Source organism: Tasmannia lanceolata, unplaced genomic scaffold, assembly GCF_043159265.1.
Source record: "Tasmannia lanceolata isolate RefF3 unplaced genomic scaffold, GAP_Taslan_0.1 ptg000018l, whole genome shotgun sequence".
NCBI lineage: Eukaryota > Viridiplantae > Streptophyta > Magnoliopsida > Canellales > Winteraceae > Tasmannia > Tasmannia lanceolata.
This window is the reverse complement of record NW_027518695.1, coordinates 12,532,014-12,547,172: the sequence shown is the minus strand read 5'-3', so window position 1 is coordinate 12,547,172 and position 15,159 is coordinate 12,532,014. Positions and strand designations below refer to the sequence as shown.

Sequence of the window (15,159 nt, the reverse complement as noted above, 5' to 3'; positions counted from 1 at the left end):
ATACCTGACGCGTAAAGGAGCAATGCATGAAGAGATGATCCACAGATTCACCATCTTTCAAGCAGAGGGGGCAATGGTCAACAAGCATCATACCGCGCTTCCGGAGGAAGTTAATCGTTTGAATCCGATCACGACATACCGCCCATCCGAAGAAACCAACTCTAGGCGGGCAATGAAATTTCCATACCTCGGCTGAAATGGAGGATACACTGCAAGGCAACAAGCTGAAATAGAAAGATTTGACAGAGAAAAAACCAGACGATTCCGCAGTCCATACTCTTTTATCCATACCGCTTCTCTTAATGTAGCAACCATCTAAAAGCTTAAGAAATTGGGCAACCGACTCTAGCTCCCGATCAAAGAAGTTCCTTCTAAACCTAGGGGACCAAACTAAACTACCCCCTTCTCGAGCAAAGCATTCAGAAACAAAACTCTCTTTCTCAGCGGCTACACGATATAAATTTGGGAATAAACTCATAAGAGGCTCATCAGCACACCACACATCCCTCCAAAATTTTATTCGATTCCCCGAATACACTCTAAATCTAACCCTCAAAAGAAAAGCAAATGACATTTTCAAAATGTCACGCCACACAGTCAAACCTTGTTTCTTGAAATGGTTTTTAGATTCCCACTTTCCCGGCTTGCACCCATATTTACTCCCAATTACCCTAACCCACAACTGAGAATTTTCCTCCCCGAACCTCCATAACCATTTTCCTAACAAGGCATGATTAAATTCTTTCACTCTCCTAATACCCAAACCACCATTCTTAACAGGTAAGCACACACTCTTCCAACTGACAAAAAAAATACCCTTTTTCCTTTCATTGCCTCCCCATAAAAATCTACGTTGGATTTGTTTATTTTTCAGCGATTTCTCACCCTCTACTCACTCACGCCCTCTTAATTCTCCTCGTCTCGCATCCTCCTTGCTCCTGTCCAACCACTTGATAAACCAATATTCCAAGGAAAATACTTTCATGCATGCCAAACATGACATGACCATGAAATTGTACACTTTATTAGGCCATGTTTGACAACCGAAATGGGTTGTGTACGACAAAGAGAAGAAAATTTGACTAAGCTCTTTAAAAGGAAAGGTGGGAAGAGACTTCCAAAGAGTAGAACAAAAATCAAATGGTCAAAGGTGTCCTTTTTCATTTCGTGGAAAAAAATCAAAGCAAAAAGTCATCAATGAGAACAGTATGAAAACGTAAGTATTTTGATCTAAGAATCCCCACGGAATGCAGCGAATGGGATAGACGACGGGGCACTTGAAAGAAGAAGATATAGTTGAAATCCGTACACTCTTGCTTTTTTATATTGGCACTCTTTTTGTCTTTATTCCAAATAGTTGATATCCGGACACTTATTTTTTATATTGGCACTCTTTTGTCTTGATTCCACTTTTTGTATAAGAATTTCCATCAATCTATGAACTTCCAATTTAAAGGGGGCCACTGATAGGCACTACCATGTTTTAATAATTGCAAAATTTCAGCTTGTCATTACTTTTTTAATGCGAAAGTTTTTTTATGGCTCTTTAAATACTAAGAGACGTTTAGTGCAATTATCCAAACATGGTTGTTAAGGGAATGCGGATATCATGTCCCATTAATAAAGAGGACTCTATCCGCACTACAATTTTTTATAATGTCACTACTCATGTTGTTTTAACTCTAGGCCTCTTTAATTAGCTTTTCGGGCAATTACAATATCAAGAATCAAGATGTTATCAACATTCAATCTGAAAAGTCTAAAAAACTGCCATTATCAAAATATGGTTCCGGGGATATCAGTCCCTTAAAGTAAAGGGACATGATATCACCACCATATTTTGATGATCGCACTCCTACTTTATGAAAGAGTACGGTATGGCCCGCATCATAGGATGATCCAAACCGTCCATTAGATGGGCCAATGCTTAAATAGGTTGTGCCCCAGGATCAACGCTCTAATATTCAGTCCCTCTATAGGTCGGAGGGTTAGGATCAACCGATGGAAATGATTTTAAGGGCACGGTTTGGATCACCCTATGGTGCGGGCCATATCGTAATTTTAATAAAGTGAGGAGTGCGATCATCAAAATACAGTAGTGCTGATCACATTTCCCCAAATAAAATGCGAAAATAAAAAGGGAATTGAATACATTTGGCCCTTTTTTTACTCGGGACAGCCCCCTCTAACTATCAAAAAATTTGACTTGAGCTCACAATATCCCATAGAAGAAAAATTCACAAACATGATTAAAAGGAGAATAGAGAACTGGGATTTCCCCAAGAAGAAAAAACGACAAAGGTCTTTAAAGAAAAGGAAGGAAGGGGAGACACTTTCAAAGAGAACCAAAATCAGAAGGTCAAAGGGGGCGTAGGGATTTTTTTTTTTTTTTTTTTGATGACGTAGGATGTCCCCACCCCCTTCGGGAGTAGGACTAATCCCTACGGATACACGCAACGACACACACACCACGTGTATCAGGTAAGTCGGAGGCGGGATTCAAAGACTCGTCTACAGGGAGCATACCCGTGACTTTATGCCGAAGAGCCAACTGCCTCGGTGTGTAAGTAGGGATTTTTTATGAGAGAGAGAAGAGATTTGAAAGCCGTACTCTCTTGTTTTTTATATTGCCACTCTTTTCTTTATTTCGCTTTTCCCGTTGCCGACTAAAACTTATATCAAGCTATGAACACCCAATTTCAAGGAATGCGGATGTGATGTCCCATAAATAAAATTAGAAAATTAGAAACGTGAGTGCACATGCCTTCCTTAAACTAGCTTCTTAGTCACTTTTGTCTATTTTCTCAATAAGAGGCTATTTTACTAATGAAAACTTTTAGAACTATTACCGATTTTCCACATAAAATGGGTGCAAAATTCGTTTTGCACTCATTTTTAAGTGGAAAAATGGGCATAAAAGTATAAACAAGGCATCGAATTTGTCTTTTTTGCCCAATTGTAAGTGGAAAATGGGCATAAAATTATTCTACGCTCATTTACGAAAACAATCGTGATTAGACCGATGAAGATTGTTGGCCATAACAAGTTTGGCTCCACATTGGCAAATTCTAGGGATTCGATCGAGTATGATGAAAAGACGCCCTTCAAGATGCCTTTAAGCCATTGATTTTCGTATGCTTCAATCTTACGAATGAGACCTACATTAGGTGTTGGACGGCCCATCAGATCGACGGTCCCAATTACCAAGTATATATGATCCGTGTGCCAATGCCATGGTCGTTTTTGCTTATCAAGAATTGATGACCCATGTAATATTTGTTTCCCAAAAGGCATTGAGGCAGGGGCAGAGCAAGGAATTTACACTTTGGGGGGGGGGGGGGGGGGGTTTGCTAGAGTCCATCACAAGGCATTTCGCGGATGGGCTATTGCATGTGAGAGCAGCCGCACAGGCTCACTTTTTAGCAGATTTTGTCTTCATTCGCGAGGGGCTTCTTCACATGCAACAGCCCATCCGTGAAATGCCTCCTGCATAGCAAATCCCTTCTTTGTCATTGCGGTCTTTTGTCGGCCCAATTCCAATTTGTACCCCCATGACTTTTATACCTCCACCACCACCCCTCACCTTTTTTTTCTAACATCTCTACATCTATAACGCCTATTTTCAGATGTGACAAAAGGGGGATCTACTTTTTTTGACAAAAGAACATTGGAAAATTTTATGAGGGCTTATCAGAGACGAAAAAGGCATGCTGATCTCCATGCAAGGTTTAAAATTTCAGTTTCGGTACCAGTTTTGGACCATGAAATTTCAAATTTTAGGTCGAAATCTGGTACAAAACTCGTAACTAATATTTTATTCAATATTAAATTTCGGTGAAATATTAAATTAATATTTTAAAAAAAAGATTTTTTGGGTCAAATTTCGAAAAAACCGAAATTTCGGTCGAAATAAATGACCGTTTCGGTTTTTAACGATTTCGGTGTCGGTCTCCACCGAAATTTCGGATTTCGGTTGAAATTTAAAACCATGACTCCATGTTTTCAACAAACACTGCAAAAAAAAGATATCTATGAGCTGGAGATTATGGCCATTCAGAGAGGAATTTCGCTTGTTATTCATTCAGGCATCAGTAAGCTTTGGATTGAATCAGACTCAAGCTTTGCTGTTGATATCATCAAAGGTAAGTCCAAAATCCCTTGGAAATTACTGGACATCACTGATCAGATTCAAAATGATCTCGCGAGATTGGAGTTGTGGAGAATTTCCCACATTTGGAGGGAAGCTAACTCTCCTGCTAAACTTTTATCCAAGCGGAATTGGCCGTGGAAAGGTGAGCCTATTCCCCCCCCCCCCCCCCCCCCTATGCCCCCAGAGCTTGTTATCTTGCCTCAACTCTGACCGAGAAGGCACCTTTTATATCAGATTATAATTCTGTGTTACTCCCCTTCACTTTTAGATGATGTGTGCATTTGGCTCTTCTTCTTTTGCTTATCTCTGCTTGATGGTATTCTGTTGGAGTCCTCTCTTTTTGGGAGCATGTTCCCCTTTCTTTTTTCTGACTATTTAAGCCCCCCTAGTTGTAATTCTTCTTCTTTTCAATGAATTCTGGTAGGGGTCTTGCCTAACCCCAGCTTACCGATCAAAAAAAAAAAATTAAAGGGGACCACTGATAGGCACTACCATGCTTTAATAATTGCAAAATTTCAGCTTGTCTTTACTTTTTTAATGCGAAAGTTTTTTGGGAACTATGAAAACTTTGATGGCTCTTTAAATACTAAGAGACAAGAGAGGTTAGTGCAATTATCAAAACATGGTTGTGCTGATATTATTAAGGGAATGTGGATATCATGTCCCATAAATAAAGAGGACTATATCCGCAGTACAATTTTTTATAATGTCACTACTCACGTTGTTTTAACTCTAGGCCTCTTTAATTAGCTTTTCAGGGCAATTACAATATCAAGAATCAAGATTTTATCAACATGCAATCTGAAAAGTCTAAGAAACAAAGTGCAGTGCCATTATCAAAATACGGTTCCGGGGATATCAGTCCCTTAAATAAAGGGAAATGATATCACCGGCACCGTATTTTGATGATCGCACTCCTACTTTATGAAAAAAGTACGGTATGGCCCGCATCATAGGATGATCCAAACCGTCCATTAGATGGGCCAATGCTTAAATAGGTTGTGCCCCAAAAATTCATTTCCATAGGTTGATCCTAACCCTCCGATCTATAGAGGACTATAGATCGGAGGGTTAGGATCAACCTATGGAAATGATTTTAAGGGCACAACCTATTTAGGCTGTGACCCATCTAATGGACGGTTTGGCTCATCCTATGGTGAGGGCCATATCTTACTTTTAATAAAGTGAGGAGTGCGATCATCAAAATACATTAGAGGTGATAACATTTCCCCAAATAAAATGAGAAAATAAAAAGGGAATTGATACATTTGGGCCATTTTTACTCGGGACAGCCCTTTCCAACTATCAAAAAAATTGACTTGAGCTCACAGTATCCCATAAATTCACAAACATGATTAAGAGGAGAATAGAGAACTGGGATTTCCCCAAGAAGAAAAAACCACAAAGGTCTTTAAAGAAAAGGAAGGGAGGGGAGACACTTTCAAAGAGAACCAAAATCACAAGGTCAAAGGGGACGTAGGGAGTTTTTATGAGAGAGAGAGAGAGAGAGAGAGAGGAGAGTTGAAATCCGTACTCTCTTGTTTTTCATACTGGCACTCTTTTCTTTATTTCCCTTTTCTCCGTTGCCGACTAAAATTTCTATGAAGCTATGAACACCCAATGTCAAGGAATGCGGATGTGATGTCGATCCCATAAATAAAATTAGAAAATTAGAAACGTGAGTGCACATGCCTTACTTCAATTTGCTCTGACTTCATTGAACTACCTTCTTACTCTCTTTTGTCTATGTTCTTAATAAGAAAGATGATTTTCCTAAATGAAAACTTCTGGAACTACACAGATTTTCCACATAAAATGAGTGCAAAATTCGTATGCCTCAATCTTACGAATGAGATCTACATTAGGTGTTGGACGGCCCATCAGATCAACGGTCCCAATTACCAAGTATATATGATCCGTGTGCCAATGCCATGGTTTTTTGCTTATCAAGAATTCATGACCCATGTAATATTTGTTTCCCAAAGGCATTGATGAAGATTGCCGTGGAATAGCCTCTACCATATTTTCCACCCACAGAATATGACTATTATCTTTGTCGGCATTTGCTAGCGTCCGTCACACAAGGCATTTGCTGTTGCATGTGACAGCAGCCACACAGGCTCACTTTTTAGCAGATTTTGTCTTCATTCATTCGCGAGGGGCTTCTCTCACATGCAACACCCCATCTGTGAAATGCCTCCTGCATACCAAATCCCTTCTTTGTCATTGCAGTCTTTCGTCGGCCCAATTCCAATTTCTACCCCCATGACTTTTATACCTCCACCACCATCCCTCACCCTTTTTTTCTAACATTTCTACATCTATAACGCCTATTTTTCAGATGTCAAAAGAAGGGGATCTACTTTTTTTTGACAAAAGAACATTGGAAAATTTTATGTTGGAAAAAATGCAAAATTAATTTTTTCTAAAATATACCTTGTATTTTTTATTATTTTCCCTAGAAGCGGTTTGCCAGGCAATTTTGTAGAAACCCATTTGGTCACTTTTGCAGGGGGAGTGTTGTATTTTAAAGTGTATTTTTGGAAGCTAATTTTGTTTAGCTTAGTCGTATTTTATTTTGATAGATGCAGTGAGGATATTATTGTAATTTTGCGTTTAACGGCATTTTGGTTATTTTGCTGGCTTAGCTTCCATGAAACTAGATTAGGTCTCTAGATTTCTCATCCGAGGGGCCCGCAGGCTAGTCGGCCTCACAAAAATCTCGTAGGAGAGTATAAAAATATGGGATTTGCTAGTCTCCATCGCAGAAAGTATTTCGTAGATGGCATGTTGCATGTGAGAGCAGCCACATCATGAATGAAGAGAAAATATACTGAAAGTGAGCCAATGTGGCTGCTCTCACATGCAACAGGCCATCCACGAAATGCCTTTTGCAATGGATGCTAGAAAATCACTAAGGGGCCATTTGGATACACGGATTTTAGAATCTTGGATTTCCACAAAATTGTAGATGGGAGACGAGAGAAGAAAGAGACCAGCCATCCATGTTTTCAGTTTTTAGAAATCTCAGGATGGGGGAGAGATTTCTAAAACCTGGATTTCTTAAAATCCAAGAAACGTTGTCAAGACAGCATACTACAACTTGATCATAAACCCTCTTTTACAATGTTTTCAAACTAAAACCTGGATTCTAAAATCCGCATATCCAAACGGACCCTAAAAATATTGAAGAATTAAGGAATTTATAGTACTTTTTAGCTAACATAGGATCCATTTCACAGCATCCCAACGTGGAATTAGGTAGCTGTGGGAATTGACACTCCTTGTTCATTGCGAAGGCAATTTCATGCCCCGCATGAGAGGGCAATATTGAAGGGCCCTAATAGTGCTTTTATGCTCTCTGATGGGGCAATCCTTTATTAATCGTACGAGATAGGAACTCGATTCCACTGTTAGTTCGAATTTGTTGAACTTGGCAATGGTACTGACTCTTAACCATTCCAAAAAAGGTTTGTAAGTGAGCATTGGCATCAGATTTATATTTTAATAAATATAACTAAATGCATGCATCGATTAAAATCATCAACAATAGTCAAAATAATGTGCCGCAGAAAGAGGTCACGGGAAAATTACCCCAAATATCGTAATGTAACAATTGAAAAGGAGCAGTAGAGTGAATTTTACTTTTAGGAAATGGTAAGTAACATTGTAAAGCAAGTAAACATTGTCTAAGCAGTGGAAAACATGGTATGGTTTGCAAAAGATGTCTTTTCTACACAAAAACAACTGAACTCCCTCAAACGGCAGACATCCCTCAATGCCCACATATTTACATTTCCTAACTAGTCCTTTTTCCTTACAGTGTTTAGAGTACAAGCAAACCATCAACAAAAGAGCAAGAGCTAGGCTACTAATAAAGTTGTTCCCTTCTGTCTTTCAACCATCTCCACCTGCAAAGCCCCAAGAGATCAGAAGAGTTGAGAGACTACAAGAAGTGCTCATTGCCGACAGATAATACTCATCAATAAAAAATCCGTAGCTATATACGTAATGTAGTACGATTTCAATAAATTTATTAGTCAGTTACATTTTCTAAACAAAGATAAGTTAGAATTCTTATTGGATTAGAATTAGTACGTTAGTATTTTAGTTGAGGGAAATTTGGAAACAAAAGCTCTATAAATATGGACGTATGTGTATATTGAAAAGAGATCTTCATTATGGAATAAAATTTCAGTTTTTCTCTTATTTCCTTGTAGATTCAAAGGTCTTATCAAAGAAGACGGTATTCATCATCTTTTACCGGGTTGAATATAGTGTGATCTTCGCCTTTTTCGCATGCTTCCACTTCAACAATAAATTTAGCGATGGGGAAATAATGTATCCGTTTCGTTTCATACCTGGGATAGTCCCCTTATAGTGTAAAAGAGTAGTCATAAATACGCTAAGGGGTTGTCCCAAGTAAGAAAACAGGGTGAATATATCAGTTTTCTCAGCAATTAAACAATAGTGACGATTTTTTTTTTCTTCTGTCACTATAAGGTGTTTTTTCTTAGGAGTGCAACTTGGGCTGGGCTAAAGACGAACCTGACAGGTTCAACCCGATTTCGGCCGGGGTTAGGCTGGCATTTCCTTGAGTTTGGTTAGGGTTCGGAAAAGCCAACCCGATTTAAGTTTGAGTTAAGGTTGAAGCCTTGAGCAACCGACCCAAATTGAACCCGACTTTGTCCTCCTAATATTATCATGATTTCAAAATCTTTTTATTTTTGTCTTTGACCAACTCGAACCGAATTCATTCCGGCTCATGGATTGGGTTAGGATTGACCCGAGGCTTCGGGTTATGGTTTAAGGGCACTCATGTTTGGCTGGGGTTGAACAAACCCCACCCAACCCCGCCTAAGTTGCACCCCTAGTTTCTCAGAGAGAGAGAGAGAGAGAGAGAGGTGTGAAACAACTAAGTACTCCCAAAGCTAAAGTTGTTAGAGTTAGTGTTATTTAATCATTTATACGACAATACCCTCTGGGTTGGCCGTAGGCTGTTAGAGTTAGTGTTATTTAACAATTTATAAACAGAAGGTAAGAGAATATATTTGCATAGGCAAGAGAGTACCAGTAGAAGTCCCATCTGGGTCGAACTTTGGTCATTCTGTTCGCACCATAGGCGTAGTCTCCCTGTTGTCTCCTGCTATTGCGGAACGCGCAGCAGCCAATGCAGTAGATGGCAATGAGGAAAACAAGAACAACAACATTGAGAACAGAGAGCTTGTGCCAATCTCTCTTCACATCTTCCAGCACCCCAGCCTTGCAAGAGTCACACTCATAGCAAAGCAAACCCGCGGCATTGTTCCACCTGAAACAGTCCTGGTCCTGAGCCACCATCATCTCATTGCTTCCATAGCTACACGAAGTGGGTGGCTTACAGCAACCAGACTGAAAGAAAAACGCCTTGTTAAGAGCTTGAAAGCAAGGGCTTTTCTCAGTGCCACCAGGGGCTATTTGCAAGGAAGATTGTTTCACGGGTTTGATATTGGTACGACCATGTTTTTATAATGGAACGTAAAACAAATATTTCGAACCATTATCAAAACATGGTCGTGCGGATATCAGTTGCCTCTTAAAAACAGCTGCATTTTGATTAATTTTCAAGAAAAGACAAATAAAGCGGACAGAAATATCATATCCCTAACATGTAATTTGACGTGCGATTCTTATATGAAAGATTTTATATGATGTTCACTTGCGTGTATTTATCAAAAAAAAGAAGTAGTGGGGCCCTCTCCCCTCTGTGTCTGACGATCCAAACCATTCATTTGTTTTGCCTAGGGTGGTCCCCAATAGATGTACGGCACATCATAAAACTCTACAGATCAGAGGGTTAGATCATCCATTGGAGATTATTTTTGAGAGCCATAAATACATTAGGGCAATGGTTAATTGGATCTTCAAAAGAGACGGGCCCACTACAGTTTTTGGAAAATACGTACAGAGAAATTGGCCTGAGTAGCCCACCTAGCAAAATCCACCCCAATTGGACGATTGTAGGCCACCAATTTGTATATGCTTTCTTTAACTAATATAAAGGGCATGTTTGGCAACCATGAAAATTTAGCTCATAAAATATTCATAGGCCCAATTATGAAAGATGGGCGTAGAAATATGGAGAGCCAGTGAGGGAGGATTTACAGGCTTTTCATGCTCCCCACACCCGGCCTCTCGAGTCTCTCCCCTTCCCTCCCCCATCTCACACAAGTCACAACTTAGACTCATATATATTACATGGAATGTGTTTTCATGGTTTATAAACATGCCCAAACTGTTTCTTGTTTTTCAGTCCAAATAGAAGGGTTAGAACCCTTTTATGTGATATTCTTTTATTGCACTAGGAAATGTAACATTTCACACTAACGAGATTATTGTATGTATTTGGAGTCAAGGTGGCAAATGGGCCCCAACGTGAACGAAAGATATTTCTCCGCCCAACATGGCCCGCGGGCCGGCAACGGCACTATTTGGCCACGGGCCATGCCGTGCCAGCATAAGGTTGAGGTTAAGCACGGCATGGCACGGCCCACAGCCCACAGTCTGCAGCCCATGTCGTGCCGGCCCGGGACAACAACCACATAGGCTCACTTTTTAACTGATTTTGAAGCGCTGGCCTTGCCGGGCCGTGTGCCGTGTGCCTTAGCCCTCAGCCCGGCACGACCCATGTACTGTAGCAATTCGTGCCATGCCATGCCATGCCGTGCCACCTTGAAATTTTGGAGTGAGAATTCCTCTCCTCCTTTTTAATATATACTATACTTCGTGTAAGTGCTATCATAAAGCATCGCATAAAAGAAAAGAATAATATCCAAAATTCAGAAGCGGGCCAACGAAGGTGAAGCAAGAAAATGCCAAGAGGATGGTCGCTGCTAGGCACTTTCCTAACAGCCAATTTTTGGGCCCCACATGAACCATGTAGAGGTGATCAGATCCATTGATCTGGACAGAGATCACATGTCCGACCAATTGCCATTGGCCCCACCTTGATCGGATGATCTTATCCTATTGATCATCAATCCAATGAAAAGAAGTTAAACTGTAGATTTTTCTGTTTCTGCAGGACACCTCAGGACACTCTATAAGATCAACGGTCTCAATTACACATACATGTCTGTGTAGGATCAAAAAAAGTCGAAATCTAGGCTTTATTTGGACTGTGACAGTCTGCCCTTGGAAACCCTTTCCGGTACCGGAATTTTGGGGAGAATGAACGAGACTAGGAAAAAAGGGTGGAAAGAAAGGGCCTCTTTGGATAACTAAATCACCTTTGCTAGGTAATATCATGAATAAGGGGGGGTATTTTAGTCATTTCGCTTAGCAATTCTAAAAATCCAAAGACGAGAGAAAAAGGACAGACCTGAATGGGAGACATGTCTCTCTCGAGATAATCCAAAGGTGTCCAAACTGAGAGTCTGGCACAAGCCTTCGAACCCAATATGCAGCTTCTTATCCTGCTCCAGTTCTTAGCGTCTTTAACCCTGTTTCTCAGCCAAACAGAGTAATCTTGAAGCCTATACTCTTTGTAAATTCTTCCAGGAACGGCCACTCCTTCCCCTCTACTGGTCACAACAAAGCCAAATATGGTGAGAGAGAGCAGAGCTGCTATGAGGAAGAGCATAACAGATAGGTAAACCCAGAGAGCCCATGGCACGTTGAAGCAGGCACCCACAAAACCCGCGAGAGAAACAAGGAGGACTACAAAACCCAGAACTAGTAATGGGATTTGGAGGAAGCTCTCACAAGTAGTGCTATTTTTAGCCATCCATAGCCCTGCTCCTATTAAGGGTATTGATGCTAATAGGGTGAAGAGATTTAGGAACCCAATTACTGTGTTGCTGAAATGGTTCATCTCTGTTCTACAAATACAGTCTCTTCTATTCTCTCTCCCTTGTCTTACTCTGTGAATGTATTCTCCTCTTCTTCCTTGCTGCTCTCTGTTTCTCTCTCTCTCTGCAAATATATTCTATTCTTCCTTGCCGTTCTCTACTTCTCTCCTCTATCTCTCTTCAAATGTATTCTCTTTTTCCTTACTTTCTCTTCTTCACCTTTTTCTTTTTTTATTTCTCGATGGAAGTGAAGTGCGGTAGGTTTGCTTAAAACATTCCTGCTTTTGCTGTGCCCCTCTTTTACCTTTTCTTTTCTCCAAAGCATAGGTCCCAAATTCAAATCCTCCTCCCTCCATATTCTATTATTCTTTACTCTATATTCTCTCTCATACTAACGCTACCTTTTCATTGGAAATTGCCATAGTAACAAAAAAAAATATACCCTCGTAAAGCAAACTGTCTTCAATAATACAAGCCATTGATTTTTTTTTTGTCTAGCTTATCTTCTTATCACCAGTAATGCCACATACATTTATATTATAGAGAATTTATATGATGGTATATTGGAAATCTCCATATTCAGATCAGTTCATATCGGAGTGTTAGGATCATCCTATGGAACTGATTTTTGGGGCACAACCTGTTTACGTTGTGCCCAAACAGATGAACGGTTTGGATCATCGAAAAAAGTGGGCCGTACCTACTTTTTTTAGACTTCACGTGTTTTCGCGGCCACGCATCATATAAATTCTCTATATTATAATCCAAATACTTTGCTTTAATGGCACACTTTGGAGCTGTGGATCGTATTTTGGTCTCTATCAAAGTGTTGTGGATAGCATTTCATATTTGGGTCTCTATCCTAATGTCCTTGTTATCGCACTAGCTTCTTCTTCTTTTTTCTAGTAGTGGAAGCAATTTGTTCTCTAAACAAAACTTCCACGCTAAGAATAACCATGTCATCCCTCTGAAGGACAACTTTGAAACAAAATGCTGATGATGGGTCCAAAGCATCAGAACATTAATGGACAGGATTTGGGCACAATAGCTGGGTCTGAGCCATGTCCATAGGATGTATATTCTAAGGTTTGAAATTAGTACAGATTATGAACCAGACTAGCTACAAAATCTGACGGATGAAATTGGAGGACGTCAATGTAAAAAAAATTGCCCTTCTGCCCTGTTTCCTCCCTAACCCTAAAGCAGCAAGCAAACTTCACTCAATACTACCTAAGTATGATGTGATAGGCATTACTACATTAGAGGTCCCCATTAGTAAGGGGGTTAGCTATAGTACGCTATAGTACAAGAGTCGTCGTTGAGCACAATAACTGGATCTAGACATCAAGGGAAGGGATTTGGGCACAAAATTGGATTCAAACTGTGTCTATTCGATCCATATCTTAAGATCTGAAATTATTTCCAATTGGCCACAAAATCAAATAATGGAGCGTCCTAGAATAAACGAGGAAGCCCAGGTCAATAAACGAGGCACCACAAACACCAAAGCACATCAGTGAAGGTGACATCCGAAGAAATAAGTAATCAACTAGGCCCACATGCATCTCTAAAAATTGTGAAGGCCTTTATAGAAAATCAAAGTTTCTTGATAAGTAGAACGGGGGGCAGTCCCATTCATGATTAAAGAAGAAATGTAAGAAACAGCTTGAAGATAGGAATTTCCTTCCCTTCAAGTGATGGCTGGATGAAAAGTTCTGACCAAGGAATAGAACCTTTCACAGATACAACAGAAGATAAGAAAAAATGGGAGAGACTGGTAATCAAAACTATAGGAGCCAAGATTGCCTCGACGCAGACGCCTTTTACTAAGTTAGTTCCAAGACCACAGGTCGCCACGAAACCCTCCAACTTGTTACATGCCCCTCCAACTTGTAGGACCATAGCTACCCGCCTTCGCCAAATGGTAAGAATTTCCAGTGCAAAAACTAATTAATAATGGACATTATATGACAAATGTTACTCTCTTAGATTGTTGTTTATATACCTTCCTCTTATAGTAAGAAATTCCCTTTTGTCACGTATAAAGCAAAAAGGATATCGCTCTTACTCTCTTCTTGCAACATCCTGATCTTCTGCCTTGTCACATTTGATTAGTCACAGTTTTATGAACCAACAAGCATTGTACGATGATAATGTGTGACAACCCCAGCTTCGGCTCCGGCAATAGATATCACAGTTTCATCACCTACTATATGTGACAGTGAAACTTGAGGAACAGAGGCGAGGGGTTTAGTGGTTTCTATAAAGTTACAAAGACCCTTTTAAATACATGATTATCTTAAAAGATTTCTGCTTTAAGCTTTGAAGATTGTCTTTGCTATGCGACAGTCTTATTTGTTTTTAGTTCTCCCCTTCTATTTTTTTGAATTGAGTTTGGCATGGTGTATCAATTTAGCGCGGTCTTGATTGTTTGATAACTTGTTTGGTTGATCATATCTGAGATAGGTGGTTGCGGTAATGGAAGCATTACGAGCAGCATTGAAGGAAAGAAATGGAGATACAGGGATACAATGTGTGTACCATCTTCCAGTATTCGAACTCCACCCATGTTATTCCTATTCTCCCTTTTCCATTCTCCTATCCTTCCTAAGAACTTCTAAAATTGGCCAAAGTGTGGTGAGTCAAGGTGGTCATACAAGTGGCGATCTGCATTTTCTTTTATTTGTTTCTCCATTGTACTGATGCCAAAATTGATATCATAGATAGATCTTTTCAGATAGATCTTTTCACCTTCTTACTTTCTCTATTATGGAAGGTTCTCTCGCATATATGATGGGGTTTTCAAGTATGTATTTGTGTTTATTATAGCACTTCATCAAGTCATATATTAAATTTTCATCGTTTCCATGGACTTCAACAAACATCCATGATTTTTATAATAATTATATGGGGAGAGAGAGAGAGAGAGAGACTGCATAATCAACTCAATCAAATGGTGATCTTGGTGCCAACAAGTTGATGTTCTCAAGTAAGAAGGCCAGCTTTACATTGCTATGAACCTTATGAAAGATCATTTAGAACTCATCAGATAAGTTGGAGATAGTAACACAATCTTAGTGGAATATGTGGATGACTGGATGATATAGTCATCATAGGCAATGACGTCAAGGCCCCACAAGATCTGAAAGATTATCTTGGGCAGATATTTGATATCAAAGA

General features: G+C 39.8%; 1 protein-coding gene across 1 annotated transcript; it reads right to left on the bottom strand.

The window, feature by feature from the left end:
- Nucleotides 1-7,805: 7,805 nt before the first annotated feature.
- Nucleotides 7,806-12,277, bottom strand: LOC143851799 (tetraspanin-6-like). Its single transcript, XM_077361284.1, has 3 exons — nucleotides 11,511-12,277; nucleotides 9,222-9,541; nucleotides 7,806-8,061 (listed from the first exon to the last, which is right to left on the bottom strand). The coding sequence occupies exons 1-3, from the start codon at nucleotides 12,000-12,002 to the stop codon at nucleotides 8,022-8,024; spliced, it is 852 nt and encodes a 283-aa protein (XP_077217399.1). The 5' UTR covers nucleotides 12,003-12,277; the 3' UTR covers nucleotides 7,806-8,021.
- Nucleotides 12,278-15,159: the final 2,882 nt, after the last annotated feature.